The 25,900-nt window shown below is 42.3% G+C and overlaps 1 protein-coding gene across 1 annotated transcript in view; it reads left to right on the top strand.

The window, feature by feature from the left end:
• Window positions 1-1,173: 1,173 nt before the first annotated feature.
• The window catches only part of prkdc (protein kinase, DNA-activated, catalytic subunit), a gene marked incomplete at its 5' end in the record, with an annotated part of 75,380 nt that continues 50,653 nt past the window's right edge, over window positions 1,174-25,900 (top strand). Inside the window, 28 exons of the mRNA XM_084443512.1 lie at window positions 1,174-1,339; window positions 2,545-2,621; window positions 2,712-2,816; window positions 4,555-4,629; window positions 4,865-4,973; window positions 5,398-5,510; window positions 5,719-5,818; window positions 6,232-6,287; window positions 7,543-7,573; window positions 8,904-9,061; window positions 9,253-9,399; window positions 9,719-9,883; window positions 10,514-10,682; window positions 12,124-12,173; window positions 12,519-12,659; window positions 12,763-12,912; window positions 13,606-13,718; window positions 15,806-15,965; window positions 16,083-16,169; window positions 16,513-16,632; window positions 17,318-17,477; window positions 18,597-18,703; window positions 20,339-20,429; window positions 23,168-23,328; window positions 23,783-23,932; window positions 24,759-24,866; window positions 25,015-25,241; window positions 25,600-25,694. Of these exons, the coding sequence (XP_084299638.1) occupies window positions 1,174-1,339; window positions 2,545-2,621; window positions 2,712-2,816; window positions 4,555-4,629; window positions 4,865-4,973; window positions 5,398-5,510; window positions 5,719-5,818; window positions 6,232-6,287; window positions 7,543-7,573; window positions 8,904-9,061; window positions 9,253-9,399; window positions 9,719-9,883; window positions 10,514-10,682; window positions 12,124-12,173; window positions 12,519-12,659; window positions 12,763-12,912; window positions 13,606-13,718; window positions 15,806-15,965; window positions 16,083-16,169; window positions 16,513-16,632; window positions 17,318-17,477; window positions 18,597-18,703; window positions 20,339-20,429; window positions 23,168-23,328; window positions 23,783-23,932; window positions 24,759-24,866; window positions 25,015-25,241; window positions 25,600-25,694 (3,391 nt within the window). The remainder of the gene's footprint in view (window positions 1,340-2,544; window positions 2,622-2,711; window positions 2,817-4,554; window positions 4,630-4,864; window positions 4,974-5,397; window positions 5,511-5,718; window positions 5,819-6,231; window positions 6,288-7,542; window positions 7,574-8,903; window positions 9,062-9,252; window positions 9,400-9,718; window positions 9,884-10,513; window positions 10,683-12,123; window positions 12,174-12,518; window positions 12,660-12,762; window positions 12,913-13,605; window positions 13,719-15,805; window positions 15,966-16,082; window positions 16,170-16,512; window positions 16,633-17,317; window positions 17,478-18,596; window positions 18,704-20,338; window positions 20,430-23,167; window positions 23,329-23,782; window positions 23,933-24,758; window positions 24,867-25,014; window positions 25,242-25,599; window positions 25,695-25,900) is intronic.

The following is a 25,900-nucleotide window of genomic DNA, read 5'->3' as shown; positions in this document are numbered from 1 at the left end:
GCACAGTAGTGGACAGCACAGTAATGGACAGCACAGTGGTGGACAGCACAGTAGTGGACAGCACAGTGGTGGACAGCACAGTGGTGGACAGCACAGTGGTGGACAGCACAGTAGTGGACAGCACAGTGGTGGACAGCACAGTGGTGGACAGCACAGTGGTGGACAGCACAGTAGTGGACAGCACAGTGGTGGACAGCACAGTAGTGGACAGCACAGTGGTGGACAGCACAGTGGTGGACAGCACAGTAGTGGACAGCACAGTAGTGGACACTACAGTGGAGCTGCAGGTAACACTGAAAACAAGCAGCCAAAAAGACACTTTCACAACTTGCCTCCTGATCGAGATGGCGCTGTGTATGGATGCTATGGCGCGTTGGTGCACCCTGTTCTGCTCTTTGCACTGGGCTGTCTCCTTGCACCCTGTCCAATGTTGTCTCCATGCTATGCACCACGACCGAAAGCAAATTCCTAGTACACTGCAAAACTACAATGGCAATAAAACAAATTCAGAGTCTGAAAAAGAATGTGACGCGACCAATATGAGATATAGGTGAGAAACTTTATGAGGATGATGGGGCAGAGTCTAGGTGTAACCTATACCTTTCGGCATGCCCAGGGGTGGATTTTGAACCTGGGTCTCACGCGGTTGCAATAAACATTACTCTGATGTATATATTCTTAAATCTGATCTATTCTGTACATTCTCACTGATGTGTTGCTCAAATAAAAGATTGTTAAAGTTCCATCTTATTTTATAAGATGCATGCATTTCGATACACTGCGGCATGGTGGCACCTGTCGCCTTTCAGCAAGAAGGGCTTAAACAAAGAACATTTTTAAGCAAGATCTTAAGACTTACCTTTTCAGTCTAGCCTACAATCACTAGCCATGACCATACTAGGAATGTGTGAGTTGTGTGTCGCTGCTCACATGTGTGTCTTAATTGTGTGCACCACTTGCGGTCTAAGACCCCTGGAGAGGTCATATTTAATTGAGTCAAACAGCCTTGTTATTACTGAATGCATAAACCTTCCATGGCAATAGATGGCGTTGTGGTATTTTGCTGCAGGACTGCACATCTGAACCGTTCGCACCACCGTAGTGGGTGTGTCTCAGCTTGAGCTCGGAGCGGCTGGGTTGAGTCCAGAGGAACGAGCTGGTCAGTCGGTGAAAATGTCCTCCGACAATGTAAAAGTTGTTGGAGGGGTCCAGGGGCTTCTTCTGAAGCTTCATGCGTCTCTTGCGGCAAGTGACACAAAAGATGAAGCTCTGAGATGTCACGATATTATCGGGGATTTGGGGCAAGAGTGCATGTTGACACAGAGCGAGAACGAACTAGGTAAGCGCGCTAGTTGACAAGTAGATAGATTCTAGACTAACATTATTAACTAAATAAACTAAACTAGTGTTACATTTATTTAGGCACAGTCTTCTTACGCCGCCTATCTTCCCCCCACAATCTGCTGAATCTTGTTTTGGGAAGTCTGCTTTCAAAACCTAAGCAACCCTAACAATAATGCAAATAAAGTTATTTATGGCTAAAATGTTTGAAATTGTTCCTTCAGCCGCCGAGATCCCTTTACCTGTTGCTACAGAGCCCCCATGCTCAGAGGGGGGCACAAAATCCCATATGATATTCATGCATTCATGCATAGATAGATTTATGTAATATGTCCCGATGTAGGCCTAAAATTATAATTATATTACAAGTTTTTCCAGATCCTGCTGAGACATAAATCCTTTGATCCTTGATATATTCTTCAGGTGATAGTAGCCTGACTTTGTAATTATCTTAATGTGACTTTTGAAATTCAGGTCTGAGTCCATGACTACACCAAGATTTCTGGCTTTGTTTGTGGTTTTTAGCATTACTGATTGAGGCTGAGCGCTGACTTTTAATCTTTCTTCTTTGGCTCCAAAGACAATTACTTCAGTTTTATTTTTGTTTAGTTGAAGAAAGTTCTGGCACATCCAAGCGTTGATTTGTTCAATGCACTTACTCAGCGCTTGTATCATCACCTTAAACTAACATCAACAGCAAATACTTCCAGCCAGATACCACATCAGTCCTCATCATTACCCCCGCCCCAGCAACAGCGCAGGGCGAGAGGTAATGTTTTCGGTGGCGTGTCCATCCGTCCGTACGTCTGTTAGCAGGATTAGGCAAAAACTACTGCACCAATTTTCATTAAACTCGGTGGAAGGGTGTAGCATGGGCCAACCTAGAACTATTAAATAAGTGGATCCGAATCACAAGGCGGGTTCTGCCCAAACACAGCCGGCGGATTCAACGCCATTCACTTTTTGGCAAGGGTATAAGCTGTGATGCCACTCAGCATGGCCTGGAGTACAAAGTGTTACAGAGAATCTTGGCTATTACGTTAGAGACAATTTAAGCCATTTCCGAATATCCATTGTTACCTCCGCCCCTGCGATAGCGCACGGTGAGAGGGACATTAGGTGCTTTCAATTATTGCATCGTGCCTATTAGCCACAGGCAACCGTGTCTCACCTTTGCAATTAACATGTTATTTTCCCTCGAAGCTTTGCAGACATCCTTGTTGCTTTCAAAGGAAAATGGATTGCTGTCTTTTCTCAGGAAATCCCTATCACGCGACGAGGTTTGTTGAGAGAGACAAATCCCTTTCATATAACGGAAGAGCCTTGCAGTTCATTAATAAAAGTATTGAATGATGATGTTCTGCTTGCAGCTTGTGGACACAAGGGTGGAGATCAACAGTCTACTGGAGAAGTTCCTGCAAAGGATCGCTCCAAGTGTCAAGAGCTGGGAGAAGACATATGCTGTTGATTTGAGGGTTGGTTATTGATGTAGCTTTCTTATGTTGGATTGATTTATTTAATCCATACATATCACATCTAAAATGTATAGTTCCTGCAAATTGGTAGCCATTCCAGGAATATCTTTCACTTGGCCGGCCGACTAACTAGCCACTTTTAGGCTGGTGATGGATGATTATTTCCAGCCGTTCTGATGGGTCCTCTGTTCACCCTGCTGTTATGGGTTGTAGGGTTAGGTTGAGGTGTGCTTATGGTGTAATGCTGCTCTTTGGGACAGGCTAGACCATCTTCTCCTTTGATCTGAGGAAGGTTCCAGAAATCACTCTTGGTGATTTGCAATTCGAGTGGGAAATACTGCTAAAGTCCCCTGCCGCTACGGCAACCAGTACAGGTGCACCGTTCACCCAGAGGAAACCCCATCATATGCCACATTAAACTGAATGGCTGATCGCAGGCAACGCCTACTACCATATATGACAGTGACATTGCTACCATATATGACAGTGACATTGCTACCATATATGACAGTGACATTGCTACCATATATGACAGTGACATTGCTACCATATATGACAGTGACATTACTACCATATATGACAGTGACATTACTACCATATGTGACATTGCTACCATATATGACAGTGACATTGCAACACTGAGCAGACTGCTTAGTGAAAATGCATAACCTGAGTACCCCTCCTTTTGAATTAGGCCTATGGTTAGTCTAATGTCTTTTTAACATATTGTAAAGAGCATGTAATTCATTTTGTGTAAAACTGACTCAATGTGTCCCTTAAAGGAGTAGTAAAGAGAAAATGCATGTTTAGCCCTGTTTTAAGGTTACTTATGATTATATACAATGGTTCAGATCAAAACGTTGACAAAACTAGCACTTTTGAGAAAGTCTGATAATTGCTCTACCACCGTTTAGGTCATACAATGGATGTGGGTGGGCACCTTGGAAAATCATTCAAAAACATGTTAAACTCTCAATTTCAAAGACAAGAAACTCACCAAGGTGTTAGTTGGCTTTCTGACATATAATGCGCCATAAAGAGGGAAATTGAAGTGAAAAGTGTCATGAAAGTGTTGACTTAAAGCATTGTTGAAAAAGCATAGATAACTTGATCTCATATTTTGGTACGCTTTAGAGAAAACAACATTCATATGTTAATTTCTTACTACATCTTCTGATTTAGAGTTCATGAAAGTGTCGACTCTATGTAATGAACGCCTTTCTGCAATACACACTCGCTGCTCTGTGTCATCGTAGCCGTTTAGCATTGCACTCATTGCGCGTCACAGTGGTGGAGAACCTCAAAGTATTGGGGCACTCAATGTATTTGCTGCACACGTCTGAGGAAACGGTAGTGAAAGGAGATGGATTTTATGCGTCTTCCCATGCTGGGAAGTGTGGTCCAGTTCCCCAGACCACAGGCGATATGGTGTTGACTTGACCAGGCTCTGAGAACAAGTTCCTCTCATTGCACCTTCTCCAATGGAAATATTCACCTCCTCAGTTGAGCTAGGTTTAGGTTGTTAGTGTTAGGTTGTTAGGTTAATAGTCAAGTCATGTGGAGGGGAAGAGGTTGGACACTGACACCCAGAGAATTTCCCCTGGGCATGGACGTAGGGTTGGGGTTAGATTTAGGGGCTGCATAAACAAACTAGTGGCATGAAAAGGGATCACTCATTCAGCATTCTGAAAGATCTGGTACTTTAAATACTAATTGCAACCTTTCTTTGCCCCTTTAGGAAACATGTATGGCTGTTTACACCAAGGACAAAACTGCTAAATGCCGGGCATCAGCGTTGGATCTCCTCGTCAAGGTTAGTCTGAATGTAGCCTAACAATGAAGCCTCTACAGATTCAGGTTTTATTTTAACCCAGGAGGCTTGCACCTACGAGGAATTTGCCTTTGTGTGTTGGTGCATAGTCTGATTCAGCGGATGTAGGTTTTGTGAATAAGCTTTATCATTCATTTATTGCTGCCCAATCAGTGGCTGTATTCACTGGTTCTGCGATGACAGTGTCTTATTAAATATATTCATCTTTCCTATCTAGGTTCTCCAATTAACAAAGGACTCCAGCATTGCACAGGATTTGAAAGTCGGTGACATCTTCAACAAATACTACAGCGAGCTCTGCCAGAAGAGTAAAATGCCTGATACAGGTGACTGTTCTCTTTCCTCACTCTGCACTTCTCACTGGGAGGGTTAAGGGTTAAGGGTTAAGGGTTAAGGGTTAGGGTTAGGGTTAGGGTTAGGGTTAGGGTTAAGGTTAAGGGTAAGGGTTAGGGTTAAGGTTAAGGTTAAGGTTAAGGTTAAGGGTAAGGGTTAGGGTTAAGGTTAAGGGTTTGGGTTAACCCTGTATGGGAACACGCTCTGAAAAAGCATCACTGTAGTAATCCAGATCAACATTGTCATCTGAATTATGTTGCCTAAACTTATAAAAGAGACAGACAGGTTCAATCTAATCTTATTGGATGAATTATGTAATTTACCATACTGTATAAGAGTGATAGAAATCACTGTGCACACATGGACATATAACTTAAGTTAGCTAACTTGTTTGGCATTTGTTTGGTTCCAATTTAGTTCTGGGAAAGGTGTATGAGCTGCTGGGGGTTTTAGGAGAGGTGCATCCCAGTGAGATGGTCAATAACTCAGAGAAACTCTACAGAGCCTTCCTAGGAGAGCTGAGAGAGCAGGTAAAGTACATATAATATAATATACCCCACATGTGTGTCCCATATATAGGCCTGTGTTATGTTAGAGCCTTTAGGTCTTCAGTTCATATGAACATGATTGATTAAATGAACATTGTCCGGCCATAACTCTCTCTTTAGAGAGGTTGTGCTGTGTTTTATGATGCGTGTTGTGCTGTGTTTTATATGAGTTATGTTATGAGCATTTCAGATGACCTCTTCAACCAAGGAGCCTAAGCTGACGGTGGTGGCTGGGTGTCTGAGAGGAGTTACAGCTCTCATGGTTAACTTCACCAAGTCCATGGATGAAGGTGAATCACTTCAAACACATACTGTACATCTGTGTTATCCATCTGTTGCCACATACTAAGCAGTCTAGTTTGGAAAGGATAATCATATCAAACATGATAAATTGGGGTGTAAGGCCTGATTCATAGTCGACGTAAACAACGCAAGATACATTGTGAACGCAAGCTCCAACATGACTCCAGAGCTTGCGTTCTGTGTTTTGTTTTGTGGAAACACAAGGAATTGCACTATTGCTTGCGTCACGTGACAAATTTCGGCATGACACACGCAAGGACGCAACGAGATCTTGCGTGGCCTTGCGAAGCTTGCGTTGCTTGCGCTTATGTAGTTTGCGTCGACTATGAATCCGGCCTAAGTCTCATTATTGTGGTACTGAGTATTTTGATGGTTCATATGCTTGTCTCTTCTTGTGCAGACCCTACAACGTCAAAGGAAATATTTAATTATGCATTGAAGGCAATCAGTCCCCAGGTAGTATTTACTATGTACCGTATGTATGTATGTATGTATGTATGTGTGTATGTATGTATGTATGTATGTATGTATGTATGTATGTATGTATGTATGTATGTATGTATGTATGTATGTATGTATGTATGTATGTATGTATGTATGTATGTATGTATGTATGTATATATGTATATATGTCTGTATGTCTGTCTGTTTGTCTAGCAAGCAAGCAAGCACATTTTGGCAACAAGGCAATTCAAAGTGCTTTTCATGAGATATTGAAGCCATCAAGACAAAGTGCAAGAAACTAATAAAAGGTCATATAGAACGAAATGCAAAAAAGGGAATTTAAAACAAAATGCAGGAAAAATAAAATACAGGAATAAAAGTTACAGTGCAGTGTATGAATGAATAATTATTTGATTTATTAAAAAGCAGTGGCAAAAAGAAAAGTCTTCAGTCTTGATTTAAAAGAACTGAGATTTGCAGCAGACCTGCAGTTTTCTGGAAGTTTGTTCCCGATATGTGGAGCATAAAAATTGAATGCTGCTTCTCCATGTTTTATTTGAACTCTGGTGACAGAAAGCAGGCCTGTGCCAGATGACCTGAGAGGTCTGGATGGTTCATAACGTAGCAGCAGATCAGAAATATATTTTGGCCCTAAACCATTCAGTGCTTTATAAACCAACATCAGCATTTTATAGTCAATTCTTTGACAGACAGGAATCTACGGAAGTGCATTAGGGCCATAAGCGGAGTTTTTCCTTTTTTTTTAAGCTTCTGAGTTTAATGTCAGAAATTCTGACTTTTTTCTCAGAAGTTATTTCTGACTTTTTTCTCAGAAATTCTGACTTTAAACTCAGAAGCTTAAAAAAATAATAAACTCAGTTGTTGGCCCTAATGCTCTTCCATAGGAATCAGCTGTAGCTGTCTTTGAAATTGAGAGTTTTACATGTTTTTGAATGATTTTTCAAGGTGCCCACCCACATCCATTGTATGACCAAAACGGTGGTAGAGCAATTATCAGACTTTCTCAAAAGTGCTAGTTTTGTCAACGTTTTGAGCTGAACCATTGTATATGATCATAAGTAACCTTAAAACAGGGCTAAACATGCATTTTCCCTTTACTACTCCTTTAATAAAACAATGAAATATGAAAGACAAGTTTTTAATATTTATTTGGGATAAATTGTGTTCTATAGTGCATATGTTTGATGTGCATAATACAATCATTCCTGTCACCATGTATCCATTTTTACTCATTTTTCTGTTGTAGATGGAAATGAAGCGTTATGCTGTCACCTTGGGTAAGATTCAATTCAAACCTTTATTTAGCCAGGGGAAGCCCACTGACACCAGGGTCTCATTCACAATGGTGAACAGTGAACAGTCAATCAGACATTATTACACTAGTGTTTGATCTAGGCCGTGACATTATCCCAGTGACCCCATAGAATCTGAAATGGCTTGCATCAGGGTTTCCGTTAGAGAAAATCGGTACCGGTCAATGTGTCCGGGAAGATTAGACTTTTCCGGACAAACTGGAGAAATTCCGGTCATTATATTCTAATATAATATTAGGCCTACTATAGGTGTTTGTCACGGTGATTGGCCGTTGTGTCGCTATGGTGGCCCGCTAGCCTATAGGCAGGTTTATCTATGGTGGCCCACATGCCTATAGGCAGGTTTATCTATGGTGGCCCACTAGCCTATAGGCAGGTTTATCTATGGTGGCCCGCTAGCCTATAGGCAGGTTTATCTATGGTGGCCCGCTAGCCTATAGACAGGTTTATCTATGGTGGCCCGCTAGCCTATAGGCAGGTTTATCTATGGTGGCCCGCTAGCCTATAGACAGGTTTATCTATGGTGGTCCGCTAGCCTATAGACAGGTTTATCTATGGTGGCCCACTAACCTATAGACAGGTTTATCTATGGTGGCCCGCTAGCCTATAGGCAGGTTTATCTTACGGCTGTTTTTTCATCGCATAGGCCTACTAGCCAATAGCCTACACTTTAACGGAACAAAATGAATAGGCCTATTCATTTTTTTTATTTTCAAAAGGAATCATGATATATGGAAATTTAATTCAGCCTATTGTAGGCCTAATACAATTAGGGGGAATTATTTTGTCCGGACATTATGACCGGAGAGATTTTAATATATCGGACTTCAACAGATTTTCCCGGACAAAAACCGGTAATCGCTGGCCAACGGAAACCCTGGCTTGCATACTTCTGTCCACTTGCTTCTCTAAATGCATGTTTTATGCTACAGTATCAACTTTTTCTTGGAAGTCATGGTCACTTCCGATCAATGTACATCCTTGTGTGTGTCTTGCTCTCCTGTTGATCAGCATCAAACTTTTAATCCAGTAATTATATATAGCACTTTTATCCAAAACGTTTTACAATGAAGGCCTCTCACTCACCCGATTACACACGCATACACACACACACACACACACACACACACACACACACACACACACACACACACACACACACACAGACACACACCAATGGTGGTCATTAGGAGCAACCTTACCGCCGACCCTACGATCATTGAACGACCAGCTCTACCTCATGAGCTACAGCCGAACACATACTCATGTAATCAGTTTTTGTAATTTCTCACAGCTGGGCTAAAACTGTTTGCCAAGCATGCCGGACAATTCAACAGCTGCTTGATGGAGCACTACCGAGCTTTGTTTGACGTCATGTCCAAGCTGTGTGGACACATCAATGTAGAAATGAAGAAGACCTGTTATTATGCATTAGAGTCCTTCTTGAAACAGGTATGCCTCTGACACATCTTTGGTTTTCTCAGAACTATCTCAGTCTATCCCACATGTTTGAATATGAGACCCACCATGATGATTATCAGGGTCAGGATGCCTTAGTGGTCAGAAGAAAGATGGGCTGGACTTAAGTTTGTTGGAATCAGCGCTTTTTCATCTGTGTGTAACTTGGTATATTATGTCTTCAGGTTGCCACCCTGGTAGCAGAGAACGTGGAGCAACACAAAAGCATGCTTAAATTCTTCATGCAGAAATTCTGTGCGATAATCAAGACTGTGGATTCTTCATACAAGGAGCTCTCCATCGCCATTAGAGGATATGGCTTCTTTGCAGCTGTATGTCTGTTTCATTCCCAATCCTTCTCACCCTACCCCTGACCCTGACCTTAACCCTGACCCTAACTGACCCAGACCCTGTCGCATGTTTGTTGGTCCCAGTCCAGTCTCATTTATAGACAATGGAAACAAACTGTGTCTCAATGTTTTTTAAATTGTTAAAACTGTTCTTCTGCTTACAACCCTCATCAGACTAATTAATCCCAGGCGGTACTGGTCGAAATTTGGATTTTATAATAAAGATGTGTTTGTTCAGTTTTGGTCCCCAAGGATAGCTGAATACACAGAATTGATATTTACATTATTGTTGTTTTTGCAGCCATGTAAAGTAGTTTGCCCTCAAGATGTGGACCTGATGTATGTGGAACTGATCCAGCGCTGCAAACAGATGTACCTCACCGAGTCTGACGGGGAGGAGGAGAGTGTCTACCAGCTGCCCAGCTTCCTGGACTCCATCGCCAGTGTTCTCATTCACCTGGACAAGGTAATCACCTGGTCCGGCTCTGTCAAGCTTCATATCAGAAAGGTCGACTTGACCTGGTATGGATCTGACCGTCTGGTCATTTGATATGGTTTACAATAGAGGTACTCAGCCAGGAAACAAAGTGACTTAAGCAATCAACCACGAGAGGCCGTGTGTTTTAGTGATTTTATAACAGCTAGGGGGCGTTGTTGCTAAAACCCCCCTAGCTGTTATAAAATCACTATAACACACGGCCTCGAGTGGTTTATTGATTTTATACAACGGTTACTTCATCTATTAGTGTAAATTAAACACACGGCAATGTAAAATATTAAGATTTATTCAAAACGAAGCATCATTCCCTCAATTCCGCCGAGCAAAATAGTTCCCCTAACAAAAGGGTTGCCAAGCAACAACAACAACTACAATGCATTTGATCAAATGGGAGGCGCATTAATACTGAAAATGGAATGATATGCGGTCCCAGGTGTGTGTTACAAAGTATTTTTCACACGGCTTCCAGCCAATCAGAATCAAGAACCAGAACTAACCGTTGTATAAAGATTGATAATATACAGTAGGACCACAGTAAGATATTCTTGGTGTGATTCTACCTCTTCTGATTCTGATGATGACCCTGCACATGCTCAGGTCCCAGAGGTCTACACCCCTGTGCTGGAGCGCCTCCTGGTGGTTCAGATCGACAGCTTCCCTCAGTATAGCGCCAAGATGCAGCCCGCATGCTGCCGCTCCATCCTCAAGGTGCTGGTGGCCATGGCCTCCAAGGGACCGGTGCTCTGGGGCTTCATCAGCTCTGTGGGTGAGTTAGTGAGTGGACTAAGTAAGTTAAAGGTACCCAATGTAGTTTTTGACCACTAGTATGCGCTCTAGAGCAAATTTGAGAAGGTGGTCCCCGAAAATCGCGTACTACGTCATTGCGTCAATACGCGGAGCACATAATAGTGACGTTTCACACATCTTTGTTGTTTTCAAAACATTAGCTAAATATCATTTTGCGAAGAAATTACAAGGTAGGAAAGACATTCAAGTGATTCAACATGTTTATTAGACTACAAGAAACCATATAATCGAGGAATTTCGAAAATAAACAAAGAACGGATTGTTTTGATTCACGTTTCGTTGGGTACCTTTAAGTAAGTAGCCTGCATGCGTATGTACAGTATGTATATATGTATGTACATTATGTATGTATATATGTACAGTATGTGTGTACTCCTAGACTATTTATTACTTGTTCTATTCTATACTGCACAGTTACTGTACATACTGTACATGTTGTATCCCTGTGATTCCTCTTTTTACGCGACTACCCTCTTATCTAGTGTATTTTTCGTTACTCTGTATCTAGTGTCCTTTTCTTTCCAACCTTTCTGTCATTTCAAATTTCCCCATGGGTGGATCGATGAAGTGTCTGTCTGTCTGTCTGATAGGCAGGAGCCTATCTCCTGATTCCTTAGCATGAGGCAGCTCGATGGACATGGACATGAAGCTAGTTTGTCGCAGGGACTTAACCCCAATCCAACCCTTGATGCTGAGTGCCAAGCAGGGAGGCATTGAGTACCATTTTGATAGTCTTTGGTGTGACTCGGCCAGGGATCAAACCCCCAACCTCCCAATCTCAGAGTGGACACTCTAAACACAAGGCCGCTGAACTGATGGTCGAGTGAGTTGAATACATGAATGTAATGTAATAAGATACAAGTTACTAACAAGGCAGAAACGGTTTGTATTTTTACATTCTTATGCTCACTACATTTCTATCTGCTTGAATGTTAGTTGCATGAGTTGCATGAGTCCCTCCCTTGGTATCCGCCCCAAATTGTCAATCAGATTTTAATCGAGCTCGCATAATTTAACGTCGAGCAAGAGAGGCCGGTTCGCACACGCAGAGCTACACTGCGAGCGCGCAGAAATCAAGTGCATGCGAGCAGAACTGAACTGAGCGCGAGGAGAGTGTTCGACTAGCAGATACTCTTGCGCGTGGTGGCTCCATACGCCCGCGGCAGCCTGCATCGCTCTCGGTCGTTAAATTTGTTCACGAGGACTTACATCGTGCGAGTGCACAGTTAATATCTGCGCGTGTGAAATAACATAATCTGCCCGTGAGTGTGTTTTATGCGTTCTTGACTTTTGACATGTGACACCATAGAGTAGGCTAAATTCACTTTCATTCAATCTCACTAAATTAATTGCCAACAGCTTCAAGGGTTAATTTGATGTTCCTGTTTTCTTTCTTTCAGTGCACCAAGGCTTGATTCGTGTTTGTTCAAAGCCAGTCCTCCTTCCTGAGGTGAGTTTATGTTCACATACTTTTCTCTGTTAAATAAATAAAACCATTCCGTTGTAAAAACATCATTGTACGACTGGTACAGTAGGAGGTCCCAGAGTCAGTGAGAGGAAGGGAGCTTGTTGAAAGGGAACATGCATAATGGGGGGGGGGTGACGTGTTTACATGTGTACTTGTTTTTCTCTCATTTTATTTCACATTTCTCATACATCAAATCTGTTGCAGCAGAGGAGAGAGGTGTGAAGTAGATAATGCATTTGATATTTCACTGCATTGGCAGAGTTCAGCTGTTTCCAAGTGTTGGTCTGTTGTCAGCCAGACCAGTTCATCAGTCTCCTTGCTATTTAGGAGGGTGATGTTCAGCACGGTGCCCGGAGTGGCGGAGGTTCTGCCGAGTCCTCCCAGGTCCGTACGGGGAACTGGAGGGTTCCCTCGTGTCGCGACTACCTGGATCTGTTCAGGGGTCTGCTAGACTGTGATCAGCTCAAGGTATGCTCTGTTATGTTGTAGTTTAGCTGCTGTTTTTGACTTCTGATTCTTTTGTTTTTATCAAGCTCTTGACCTACTATCTCATCAATGTGCTTTGCTGTAGGACTCTGGATTTCTAGATGGAGCGTTTGAGGTCCAGAATGCCGTGCTGACATATTTGAGCCACCTCCTGTATGACGAACTAGTGAAATCCATCCTCAGGATCGTTGAGAAGCTGGATCTCTCCTTGCAGAAAGTCAACGCAGACGATGAGGTAGAGATAGAGATTGTTCACGTTATAGCCTATCTAAGGCTGGTTTGCACCAACAAGGATGGACTCTTAAACTAGGTTTTAACAAGGTTCATCTTTTAATCCAGTTGCGCCAAACAAAAGCTCACTTTGGTGTAATTCGGAGGCCTGTAGAGGAAATTTAAAATCCAGCGCGAGCCAGTATATCCATGTAATGGCGGCGGACGGGGCACCGAGAATGCAGCTTCTAAAAAATATATTTTCTGCTGCGAAACAGTTGTTTTCATCAATCTATTTTTATGAATCGCTAGTTGTGCTTCCATAGAGCGAGGGATTATTGTGGTTTTCACATGCCTCTGTAATATGATCTTTAGAAACGTCTTTAGAAACGGAATAAAGCTTCCCCACTTGCTCCAGCACGCATGCGCACAACGCGCAGACTGGCTATTCTCCCGTCTGTAGGCTACACTCACGGCTCACATTCTGTACGCTACGATCGGCTTGTTGGTGCCTGGAATATTGTGTGCAATATGACTGAATATTTATCAGATTTTGAGGATATAGAAGATGACTTAGAATATGATGGAAGCCGATCGTAGTGTAGAGAATGTTATTATAAATTATAAAAAAAACAGAGTAACAAAACACCATGTTTATCAATACCGTTCATTTACGCTCTATCAATACTCCATGAAGCTGATTGATTGTATCTCCTAGGGGCAGGAGAGCGTCAGGGAGCTGGCGCTGCCGTCCTCTGACCCTACAGCTCACCTCCTGCCCAACAAACCCAAGGATTTCACTGCCTTCATCAACCTGGTGGATTTCTGCAGGTACGGGTAGATGTTGATTAACTCTTCAGGTACGGTTAGGGGTTTATTAACTCTCTCCAGGTCAGTGTTCAGGTACGGCTAGATGTTTATTAACTCTCTCCAGGTCCGTGTTCAGGTACGGTTAGGGGTTTATTAACTCTCCAGATCAGTGTTCAGGTACGGTGAGATGTTTATTAACTCTCTCCAGGTCAGTGTTCAGGTACGGTTAGGGGTTTATTAACTCTCCAGATCAGTGTTCAGGTACGGTGAGATGTTTATTAACTCTCTCCAGGTCAGTGTTCAGGTACGGTTAGGGGTTTATTAACTCTCTCCAGGTCAGTGTTCAGGTACGGTGAGATGTTTATTAACTCTCTCCAGGTCAGTGTTCAGGTACGGTTAGGGGTTTATTTCTCTCTCCAGGTCCATGTTCAGGTACGGTGAGATGTTTATTAACTCTCCAGGTCAGTGTTGAGGTACGGTGAGATGTTTATTACTCTCTCCAGATCAGTGTTCAGGTACGGTTAGATGTTTATTACTCTCTCCAGGTCAGTGTTCAGGTACGGTTAGATGTTTATTAACTCTCCAGGTCAGTGTTCAGGTACGGTGAGATGTTTATTACTCTCTCCAGGTCCGTGTTGAGGTACGGTGAGATGTTTATTACTCTCTCCAGGTCAGTGTTCAGGTACGGTTAGATGTTTATTAACTCTCCAGGTCCGTGTTCAGGTACGGTTAGGGGTTTATTAACTCTCTCCAGGTCCGTGTTCAGGTACGGTTAGATGTTTATTAACTCTCCAGGTCCGTGTTCAGGTACGGTTAGATGTTTATTAACTCTCTCCAGATCCGTGTTCAGGTACGGTGAGATGTTTATTACTCTCTCCAGGTCAGTGTTCAGGTACGGTTAGATGTTTATTAACTCTCCAGGTCCGTGTTCAGGTACGGCTAGATGTTTATTACTCTCTCCAGGTCAGTGTTCAGGTACGGTTAGATGTTTATTAACTCTCTCCAGGTCAGTGTTCAGGTACGGTGAGATGTTTATTACTCTCTCCAGGTCAGTGTTCAGGTACGGTTAGATGTTTATTACTCTCTCCAGGTCAGTGTTCAGGTACGGTGAGATGTTTATTACTCTCTCCAGGTCAGTGTTGAGGTACGGTGAGATGTTTATTAACTCTCCAGGTCCGTGTTCAGGTACGGCTAGATGTTTATTACTCTCTCCAGGTCAGTGTTCAGGTACGGTTAGATGTTTATTAACTCTCTCCAGGTCAGTGTTCAGGTACGGTGAGATGTTTATTACTCTCTCCAGGTCAGTGTTCAGGTACGGTTAGATGTTTATTACTCTCTCCAGGTCAGTGTTCAGGTACGGTGAGATGTTTATTACTCTCTCCAGATCAGTGTTCAGGTACGGTGAGATGTTTATTAACTCTCTCCAGGTCAGTGTTCAGGTACGGTGAGATGTTTATTACTCTCTCCAGGTCAGTGTTCAGGTACGGTGAGATGTTTATTACTCTCCAGGTCAGTGTTCAGGTACGGTTAGATGTTTATTACTCTCTCCAGGTCAGTGTTCAGGTACGGTGAGATGTTTATTACTCTCTCCAGGTCAGTGTTGAGGTACGGTGAGATGTTTATTAACTCTCTCCAGGTCAGTGTTCAGGTACGGTGAGATGTTTATTACTCTCTCCAGGTCAGTGTTGAGGTACGGTGAGATGTTTATTAACTCTCTCCAGGTCAGTGTTCAGGTACGGTGAGATGTTTATTACTCTCTCCAGGTCAGTGTTGAGGTACGGTGAGATGTTTATTAACTCTCTCCAGGTCAGTGTTCAGGTACGGTGAGATGTTTATTAACTCTCTCCAGGTCAGTGTTCAGGTACGGTGAGATGTTTATTAACTCTCTCCAGATCAGCGTTCAGAGCCAGTGTCGTAGTGTAGTAGTGTTCTGATCATATCATACAGAAACAGAATAATTCCCCTTTACTGAAATCCTCAACCTCTATGGTGTGTTAAATGGACAACATAACAGGGAGGATCTTTGACCTGAGGTGTGCATGTTACCATACCTTCTGTTACTGGTAGTTTGTAGCTCCATGAATGAGGCCATGTTTTTGTCATTACAGTGAACTGCTCCTCATGAAACATGTAGAATATTTTGAGCAGTGGGTGTACCCACTGAGCCGTGAGCTGATTCTACAGTCCATCCGGTCCCCTCTGGTCAGTGGCTTTTACAAGCTACTCTCTGTCTCAATGGAAGTAGCCAAGAGAATCAAGTATTTCCAGGTAACGCAATTCTACCGTTGTTGCCCCATTGCCAGACATCTTTGGCCATAATTATCTCTGCTGATTAATGCTTGCTGTAACCAAGTTTTGCATTTTCACTCCTCTTTCATCTAAAAGGAGGTTGGTCCTAAAAGCGTTAAATCCAGTCCGGTGGACCCTGTGAAGAGTGCCTGCTTTGCCCTCTTCTCAAAGTTTGGAAAAGAGGTGAGATCTGATTTCTTGCTTTAAACGTATTTGACTTGTGATGTTCCTGGGCTTCATGGTAGTGTCGTAAGGCAGTGTTTGTCAAACTAGGGGTCGGAATGTTGTTTTCTTTTAATTCATGTATTCATCACCCAGTGATTCGGATCCGCACCAAAATTTAATGTGTTCTAACTTGGCCCATGCTTCACCCCTCCACCGGGTTTCATGAAAATCGCTCTGGTAGTTTTTGTATAATCCTGCTATGTGACGAACGAACGAACGAAATAACACACACAACTGAAAATATACTCTCTGCCAGCGGTCACTGGGCAGAGACAATAATATATTTTGTGTGTTTCCACAGGTGTCTGTACGAATGAAGCAGTACAAAGATGAGCTGCTGGCATCCAGCTTGACGTTTGTCCTGTCCCTTCACTATGACATAGTAGCTCTGGACATCAAGGCTTATGTTCCTGCTCTTCAGGTGGGTAGCTGGACTAGGTTCATGTTATGCAGTCTAAACTCTTCAGGAGGGTAGCTGGTCTAGGTCCATGTTATGCAGTCTAAACTCTTCAGGAGGGTAGCTGGACTAGGTCCATGTTATGCAGTCTAAACTCTTCGGGAGGGTAGCTGGACTAGGTCCATGTTATGCAGTCTAAACTCTTCGGGAGGGTAGCTGGACTAGGTTCATGTTATGCAGTCTAAACTCTTCAGGTGGGTAGCTGGTCTAGGTCCATGTTATGCAGTCTAAACTCTTCAGGAGGGTAGCTGGACTAGGCTCATATTATGCAGTCTAAACTCTTCAGGAGGGTAGCTGGACTAGGTCCATGTTATGCAGTCTAAACTCTTCGGGAGGGTAGCTGGACTAGGTCCATGTTATGCAGTCTAAACTCTTCAGGAGGGTAGCTGTACTAGGTCCATGTTATGCAGTCTAAACTCTTCAGGTGGGGAGCTGGACTAGGTTCATGCTATGCAGTCTAAACTCTTCAGGAGAGAAGCTGGACTAGGTTCATGTTATGCAGTCTAAACTCTTCAGGAGGGTAGCTGGACTAGGCTCATGTTATCAACCTAAACTCACTTCTGTATCGCAGCTTGCTTGGGTTTTATTTGTTAACGTATCACACATATGACATGGCTATAACCATTTGAATCAATCTGTGAACCCATAGGCGGCTCTGAAGCTGGGCCTGAGCCACACCCCTCTGGCCAATGCGGCCCTGGACGCCCTGGAGGCCTGGTCGTCCTGCATCCCAGCAGAGACCATGCAGCCCCACTACAGAGTGATCCTCCCCCATCTGGACGGATACCTGAAGACGGCCGCCACCAACGGTCCTCTGCCTGCTTCACGCTACCATCATAGCGTCATCAATACCTTATTAATACCTTATTACACTATCATTATACAGTAGCTTTATCAATACATTTGTTGCACTATCATCATAGCATCATCAATACCTTATTACACTATCATAATGTAGCATCATCAATACTTTATTAAACATCATCATAGCACCATCAATACCTTACTATACTATCATCATAGCACCATCAATACCTTACTATACTATCATCATAGCATCATCAATACCTTACTATACTATCACCTTACTATACTATCATCATAGCATCATCAATACTTTATTACACGATCATCATTGCATCATCCATACCTTATTACACTATCATAGCATTATCAATACCTTATTACACTATCATCATAGCATCATCAATACCTTATACACTCATCATAGCATTATCAATACCTTATTACACTATTATCATAGCATCATCAATACCTTATTACATATCATAGCATCAATACCTTAGTACACTCTCATAGCATCATCAATACCTTATTACACTATCATCATGGTATTATCAATACCTTATTACTACACTCATCATAGCATTATCAATACCTTATTACATAGCATCAATACCTTAGTACACTATCATAGCATCATCAATACCTTATTATGGATGGAGGGATGGGATGGAGTTTCAATAGGAACCATTTTTCCTTGGGCACCAACCACTAAGTGTCTGATCAAAACAAAAGTGACCTGACCTAGTGTCCAGTTATCCTCAGCCTAGTTAATGAGAACCTGACCTAGTGTCCAGTTATCCGCAACCTAGCTGACGAGAACCCATCTCACAACCCCACCGGCCGGCGTCTCCTGACTCCCTCAGTGCCCGTTGCTGTAACTCCGACACCTGCAGGGGGCGCTGTGGTGTGACAACCTATGCCGAGTTAAAGTAACCTCCCTTAGGGAGCGACTGGCCAATGTGATGCTCTCTGCCGACCGCCGAATGGGGCTTTAAAGACAACATCTTTGGAAATTTAGATATTTAAGTTAATGAATGAATTGTCATGGTCTGTGTTTAGAGCACTTGCGCTTATAAATGATAAAAAGATGATCGTTTCCTCTAACTTTTACTTGATTGCAGATAAGGATGAGAGCAGCTGGAAAGATGTGTCTTTATCGTCCGGAGCAGAGAAAGGACATCGCACGCTGATGAAGAGACTGCTGAACAGGTCCAAGAATATCACCATGGTAATGGGCCCTAAACATGGTGCTGTGGGGAATAGTGGTGGACTTGTGTGTGAATCCCCTGGCCTGGAGGAAGAACATATTTGCATGGAGTTAGGGTCATATCTGAGTGGGGTTAAGGGTCATATCTGAGTGGGGTTAAGGGTCATATCTGAGTGGGGTTAGGGTCATATCTGAGTGGGGTTAGGGTCATATCTGAGTGGGTTTAGGGTCATATCTGAGTGGGGTTTAGGGTCATATCTGAGTGGGGTTAGGGTCATATCTGAGTGGGGTTAGGGTCATATCTGAGTGGGGTTAGGGTCATATCTGAGTGTGTTCAGGGTCATATCTGAGTGGGGTTAGGGTCATATCTGAGTGGTTTAGGGTCATATCTGAGTGGGGTTAGGGTCATATCTGAGTGGGGTTAGGGTCATATCTGAGGGGGGGTTAGGGTCATATCTGAGTGGGTTTAGGGTCATATCTGAGTGGGGTTAGGGTCATATCTGAGTGGGGCTAGGGTCATATTTGAGTGGGGTTAGGGTCATATCTGAGTGGGGTTAGGGTCATATCTGAGTGGGTTTAGGGTCATATCTGAGTGGGTTTAGGGTCATATCTGAGTGTGTTCAGGGTCATATCTGAGTGTGTTCAGGGTCATATCTGAGTGGGGTTAGGGTCATATCTGAGTGGGTTTAGGGTCATATCTGAGTGGGGTTAGGGTCATATCTGAGTGGGGTTAGGGTCATATCTGAGTGGGGTTAGGGTCATATCTGAGTGGGTTTAGGGTCATATCTGAGTGGGGTTAGGGTCATATCTGAGTGGGGTTAGGGTCATATCTGAGTGGGGTTAGGGTCATATCTGAGTGGGGTTACGGTCATATCTGAGTGTGTTCAGGGTCATACTGTATCTGAGTGTGTTCAGGGTCATATCTGAGTGTGTTCAGGGTCATATCTGAGTGGGGCTAGGGTCATATCTGAGTGGGGTTAGGGTCATATCTGAGTGGGTTAGGGTCATATCTGAGTGTGTTCAGGGTCATATCTGAGTGGGGTTAGGGTCATATCTGAGTGGGGCTAGGGTCATATCTGAGTGGGTTAGGGTCATATCTGAGTGTGTTCAGGGTCATATCTGAGTGGGGTTAGGGTCATATCTGAGTGGGGCTAGGGTCATATCTGAGTGGGGTTAGGGTCATATCTGAGTGGGGCTAGGGTCATACCTGAGTGGGGTTAGGGTTATATCTGAGTGGGGCTAGGGTCATATCTGAGTGGGGTTAGGGTCATATCTGAGTGGGGCTAGGGTCATATCTGAGTGGGGTCATAACTGAGTGGGGTTAGGGTCATATCTGAGTGTGTTCAGGGTCATATCTGAGTGGGGTTAGGGTCATATCTGAGTGGGGTTAGGGTCATATCTGAGTGGGTTTAGGGTCATATCTGAGTGGGGTTAGGGTCATATCTGAGTGGGGTTAGGGTCATATCTGAGTGGGTTTAGGGTCATATCTGAGTGGGGTTAGGGTCATATCTGAGTGGGGTTAGGGTCATATCTGAGTGGGGTTAGGGTCATATCTGAGTGGGTTTAGGGTCATATCTGAGTGTGTTCAGGGTCATATCTGAGTGTGTTCAGGGTCATATCTGAGTGTGTTCAGCGTCATATCTGTGTGTGTCTCAGGAGGAGAAGGCCCCGGTGGCAATGGTGAAGAGGAGGGTGGTACGGCTGCTGGGTCACCTGGGAGGCCAACTCAACAGGAACCTGGTCACAGGTGAGCATCAGAACGACGAGAAATAAGTCATCTAATATGAGGCCTGGGTTACACCACCTCCAGATGACGACCCAAAGACCCGTAAACGGAAACGAGCTTGTGTGACCCAGGTCACCTTAAGCACCTTGAGAGCTCCTCTGTAATTGAAAGTGTGCTGTTTAATTAAAATCCATTATTATTATTATTATTATTATTAGGGGCCAGGCAGCGTAGCTGCCGGAACCCTATTGTATTTGCCTATATTATTATTATTATTATTATTACTATTATTATTATTCTCCATCTTCCACTGAAGTCTAACTTCCCGTGGACAAAAAATCACCAAAATTTGCACAAAGCTCCAGTACTATACCCAAAGTCCTCAACCTGCATTGTAGGTCAATAAACCTGAAGGTGGCGCTACAGCAACAGTCTAAAGTTTAAAACTTAAAAAAAAATCATAACAAATCAGCCATAGGTGCTATCACTGTAAAACCACCACGTGAATGTAGTCCCAAGTGAGACAAAACTTTCATACGCTTTGACCTTGCAGGAATTTTGAAGTCCATCACTCTGATTTCTTCATAAACTGTAAAACCTATCAAACCTATCTCCTCCCACATTTTTTGTTCAATTGACACCAAAATTGATATACTGTATCTTCAGACTGTCCTTACCAAAGGATCCTCACAGATTTTTGAAATATGAAAAATTGAGCCCACAGCACATCAAAAAGTTTCACTGTTAACAGTGTATACAGTTCCTATTAATTCTCGCCAAATCAATGTCTGATCATCCTCATAAAAAGTGACAACATTGGCCACATAACCAAGATGTAATATGATTTTTTTCAGAATTTTATCTCAAAAATTGAATTTTTAAAAATATGTTTAATTCTGTCCTCTGAAACCAACACTTCATACAGAGAAAACTACGTTACCCACAATCCAACGCAAGCTCCACGAATCTGAGACATCGCTGTTGGCAACCCTACCCAACCCCCGCCGAGGATTACAATGACTAAATCGATTGATTGGCAACTGACTGAGTACACAGCTGCTGAAGTTAATGTTCAATTATGAAAAAAAAGCTAACAAAACCTGTAACCCACATTTTTCAATCAATTAACACTAAAGTTGCTACACTGGATCTTCAAACTGTCATTCACAAACTCATTGACCAGATTATTGAATTATCAAAATTGATCTTACAATGCATCAAAATGTTTTACTTATTATTATTATTCTCCATCTTCCACTGAAGTCTAACTTCCTGTGGACAAAAAATCACCAAGATTTGCACATAGCTCCAGTACTATACCCAAAGTCCTAAACCTGCATTGTAGGTCAATAAACCTGAAGGTGGCGCTACAGCAACAGTCTAAAGTTTAAAACTAAAAAAAAAAATCATAACAAATCAGCCATAGGTGCTATCACTGTAAAACCACCACGTGAATGTAGTCCCAAGTGAGACAAAACTTTCATACACTCTGACCTTGCAGGAATTTTTAAGTCCATCACTCTGATTTTTTCATAAATTGTAAAACCTATCAAACCTATCTCCTCCCACATTTTTTGTTCAATTGACACCAAAATTGATATACTGTATCTTCAGACGGTCCGTACCAAACGATCCTCACAGATTATTGAAATATGAAAAATTGAGCCCACAGCACATCAAAAGGTTTTACTGTAAACAGTTCTGTATACAGTTCCTATTAATTCTCGCCAAATCAATGTCTGATCATCCTCATAAAAAGTGACAACATTGGCCACATATCCAAGATGTAGTGTGATTTATTTCAGAATTTTATCTCAAAAATTGAATTTTTAAAAATATGTTTAATTCTGTCCTCTGAAACCAACACTACATACAGAGAAAACTACATTACCCACAATCCAACGCAAGCTCCGGAGACATCGCTGTTGGCAACCCTACCCAGCCCCCGCCGAGGATTACAATGACTAAATCAATTGATTGGCAACTGACTGAGTACACAGCTGCTGAAGTTAATGTTCAATTATGAAGAAAAGCAAACAAAACCTGTAAAAATTAATAAACATATCTCATCCCACATTTTTCAATCAATTAACACCACACAACTTGCTCCACTGGATGTTCAGACGGTAATTCACAAACTCATTGACCAGATTGTTGAATTATCAAAATCGTGCTTACAATGCATCAAAATCTTTTACAAATGTTTTACGATACGATATGAATGTACAAAATTAACATTGGAATGTCAACTTTCTTGTTGTCCTCCTATTCGCTCGCTTATTGCTCCTAAACTTGTCGGAAATTGCCTGGCCCCGCCTCATCGCTGCGAAGCAGCTTTAATTATTATTATTATTAGGTCTGAGATGCTCAAAAATCATTACAGTATGTAGAGAAAATGAGTTTTTGCTTTGAAGTGCAGCATCTCATCTCAGTGTGCTTGTTCATACTGTACCTTACTGTATTTGAACAACCTTTTTTCCTGCTCTTTATTTTGGTTTAATAATTCAGCTATACATGGTTTAATAATTCAGCTAGTCTGTGTTTATTTACTATACATGGTTTAATAATTCAGCTAGCCTGTATTTATTTACTATACATGGTTTAATAATTCAGCTAGCCTGTATTTATTTACTATACATGGTTTAATAATTCAGCTAGCCTGTATTTATTTACTATACATGGTTTAATAATTCAGCTAGCCTGTGTTTATTTACTATATGTGTGTATTTATGCAAGTCTGAATGTGTTTTTGTACCCAGCGTCCTCAGCAGAAGACATGAAGAAGCTTGTTGCGTGGGACTCGGAGAAGAGGCTGAGTTTTGCTGTGCCGTTCACGGATATGAAACCAGTCATCTACCTGGACCCCTTCCTGCCCCGCATCACTGAACTGGCCATGTCTACTAGTGACCGGCAGACCAAAGTATGACCAACATACACAGAACAAGTCAATTACAACAACTAGTGGTACAAGTGACGTACAGTACCCACTTTTTATAGGGATTAAACTATCAATTTGAATTTGAGCATGTTAATCCACCTCCCATCAGCCATGTGCTTCATGTAATTTCTCTGTAAGTAGTGTTAATTTGTAACAATGTTTAAACTCTTTTGTCTCTTATCTGTCTGAACCAGTTGGCTTGGAACAGATCCTTGAATACTAAATTGAAGGCGTGAATATATCTCGCCATTGCTTATGATTTTTGTGCGTGCGTGTGTGTGTGTGTGTGTGTGTGTGTGTGTGTCTGTCTGTCTGTCTGTCTGTCTGTCTGTCTGTCTGTCTGTCTGTCTGCGTGCGTGCTTGCATGTGTGTGTGTGCCTGCGTGTTTGTGCCTGCGTGTGTGTGTGTGTGTGTGCCTGCCTGTGTGTGTGTACAGGTAGCAGCATGTGAGTTGCTCCACAGTCTGGTGATCTACATGATAGGGAAGGGCTCTCAGATGGCGGAGAGTGAGAAGGCTCCGCCCATGTACAACCTGCACAGGCGGGTGTTCCCTGTCCTACTGCGCCTCGCCTGCGATGTGGATCAGGTCAGTCCAGACTAGGGAGCTACTTAGGGTTAACCCCAACCCTGCTACTATGAAGGATGGCTGTAGGAGCTTCATAAAACTGTCATTCATTTCTTAACAGTTTACCATCACATTGTAAAACAGACATAGGAATGTACTGTTCATAGGTCCCCTGTTTATAGTCTGCATTGCTTCCCCTCTTTGATGTCTGAGTGAACCAGATGATCCTGATTGTCATGAAAGTATTTTGACTTAAGTTGTGAAGCAAAGGAGCATTATATATAAGCAATAACACACGTATATAAGCAATCACACACATATATAAGCAATAACAAAAGAGGAAGTGCTATATCATGGTTAATATAAGAAATAATACATATAAGCAGCAACACATTATATATAAGCAATAACACAGATTATATATGTACACAATGACATTATATACCGTATAAGCAATAACACTAAGTAATAACACACGAGGGAGTGCTTTATCTTGGTTAATGTATATAAGCAATAACACACATACTGTATACAGTATAAGCAGTAACACATTATATACTTTATAAGGAATAACACGAGAGGGAGTGCTTTATCATGGTTATATATAAGAAATAACATGAGAGGGAGTGCTTTATCATGGTTATATATAAGAAATAACATGAGAGGGAGTGCTTTATCATGGTTATTATATATAAGCAATAACACATGAAAGGGAGTGCTTTATCATGGTTATTATATATAAGCAATAACACATGACAGATGTTGGGTTGGTGCTATGGTGTGGTAGGGAAGTGGTGAGTAATAACTGTCGGTGGAAAATCAACAAAAACATAACTTGTGTTTCCAGGTGACAAGACAGCTCTTTGAACCACTGGTGATGCAGCTCATTCATTGGTTCACCAACAACAAAAAGTTTGAAAGTCAGGACACCGTAGCTGTTTTGGAGGCCATTCTGGTACATTTCCCCTCATTAATTAATAAATCTCAAGTCTCATATTACAATGACTGAATGTATCATCAAATTCCATGCTGATTTGAATATGGTCACCTCCCCCTGTATTAACCCTAACACTGTTGCTATACTAACCCTAACCCTGCTTCAGGACGGAGTAGTCGACCCTGTGGACAGCACTCTCAGAGACTTTTGCGGTCGTTGTGTTCAAGAGTTTGTCAAGTGGTCCATCAAGCAAACTTCCCCCAAACAGCAAGAGAAGAGTCCAGCAAACATGAAGTCTCTCTTCAAACGCATATATAGCCTCGCCTTACACCCCTGTGGTTTCAAGAGACTTGGGGCAGCCTTGGCATTCAACAACATCTACAGACACTTCAGGTCAGATACTTACATACCTTTATGATCTTACAGTACTATACAAAATATCAGAAGTAGTAATTTCATGGTAGGAAATCTGACAGCGATGTTGTGCCAATCATGAGTTGTTATTAGAATAGAATAGGAAAGAAAGTTTATTTGCCATGTGAAGTATGGGTACAGGTACATTGGAATTCTTGTAATAGCTTGTCCTTACAGTATCTTATCAGTGCTAATCAGTTCCTCATTCCATCCTAGGTACTCAGATAGACATTTGAAGGTTACCGAACTCCCAAAACAGAGAGAGCTCCATCAAATGAGGCTTTATATCACTTTCAATACTGTGCTCCTTTATCATCGATGTTATTTGTCTTTTCAGAGAGGAGAACGCCTTGGTGGAGCAGTTTGTCTTTGAAGCTCTGGTCATCTTTGTGGAAAGTCTGGCGCTGGCTCACACAGATGAGAAATCAATGGGTAACAGTAGGCCTAATTATTCAACATTGAAATCATTGGGTTACAGTAGGCTTAAGTATTCTACATTTATGTTAATGGTAATGTTCTTATGTAGTGGTGTTGATATCAATCAGTAATCAGAGTTTGAAATCTAAGTAAATTAGAGTTCAGTGAAACTGACACAGTTGAAGGGATAGTTGACATTTTGGACATACTGTACCCTGTAG

Source organism: Borostomias antarcticus (assembly GCF_949987555.1).
Source record: "Borostomias antarcticus genome assembly, chromosome: 9".
Classification (NCBI taxonomy): Eukaryota; Metazoa; Chordata; class Actinopteri; order Stomiiformes; family Stomiidae; genus Borostomias; species Borostomias antarcticus.
The sequence above is the reverse complement of the archived record's forward strand: the minus strand, read 5'-3'. Positions and strand labels throughout refer to the sequence as shown.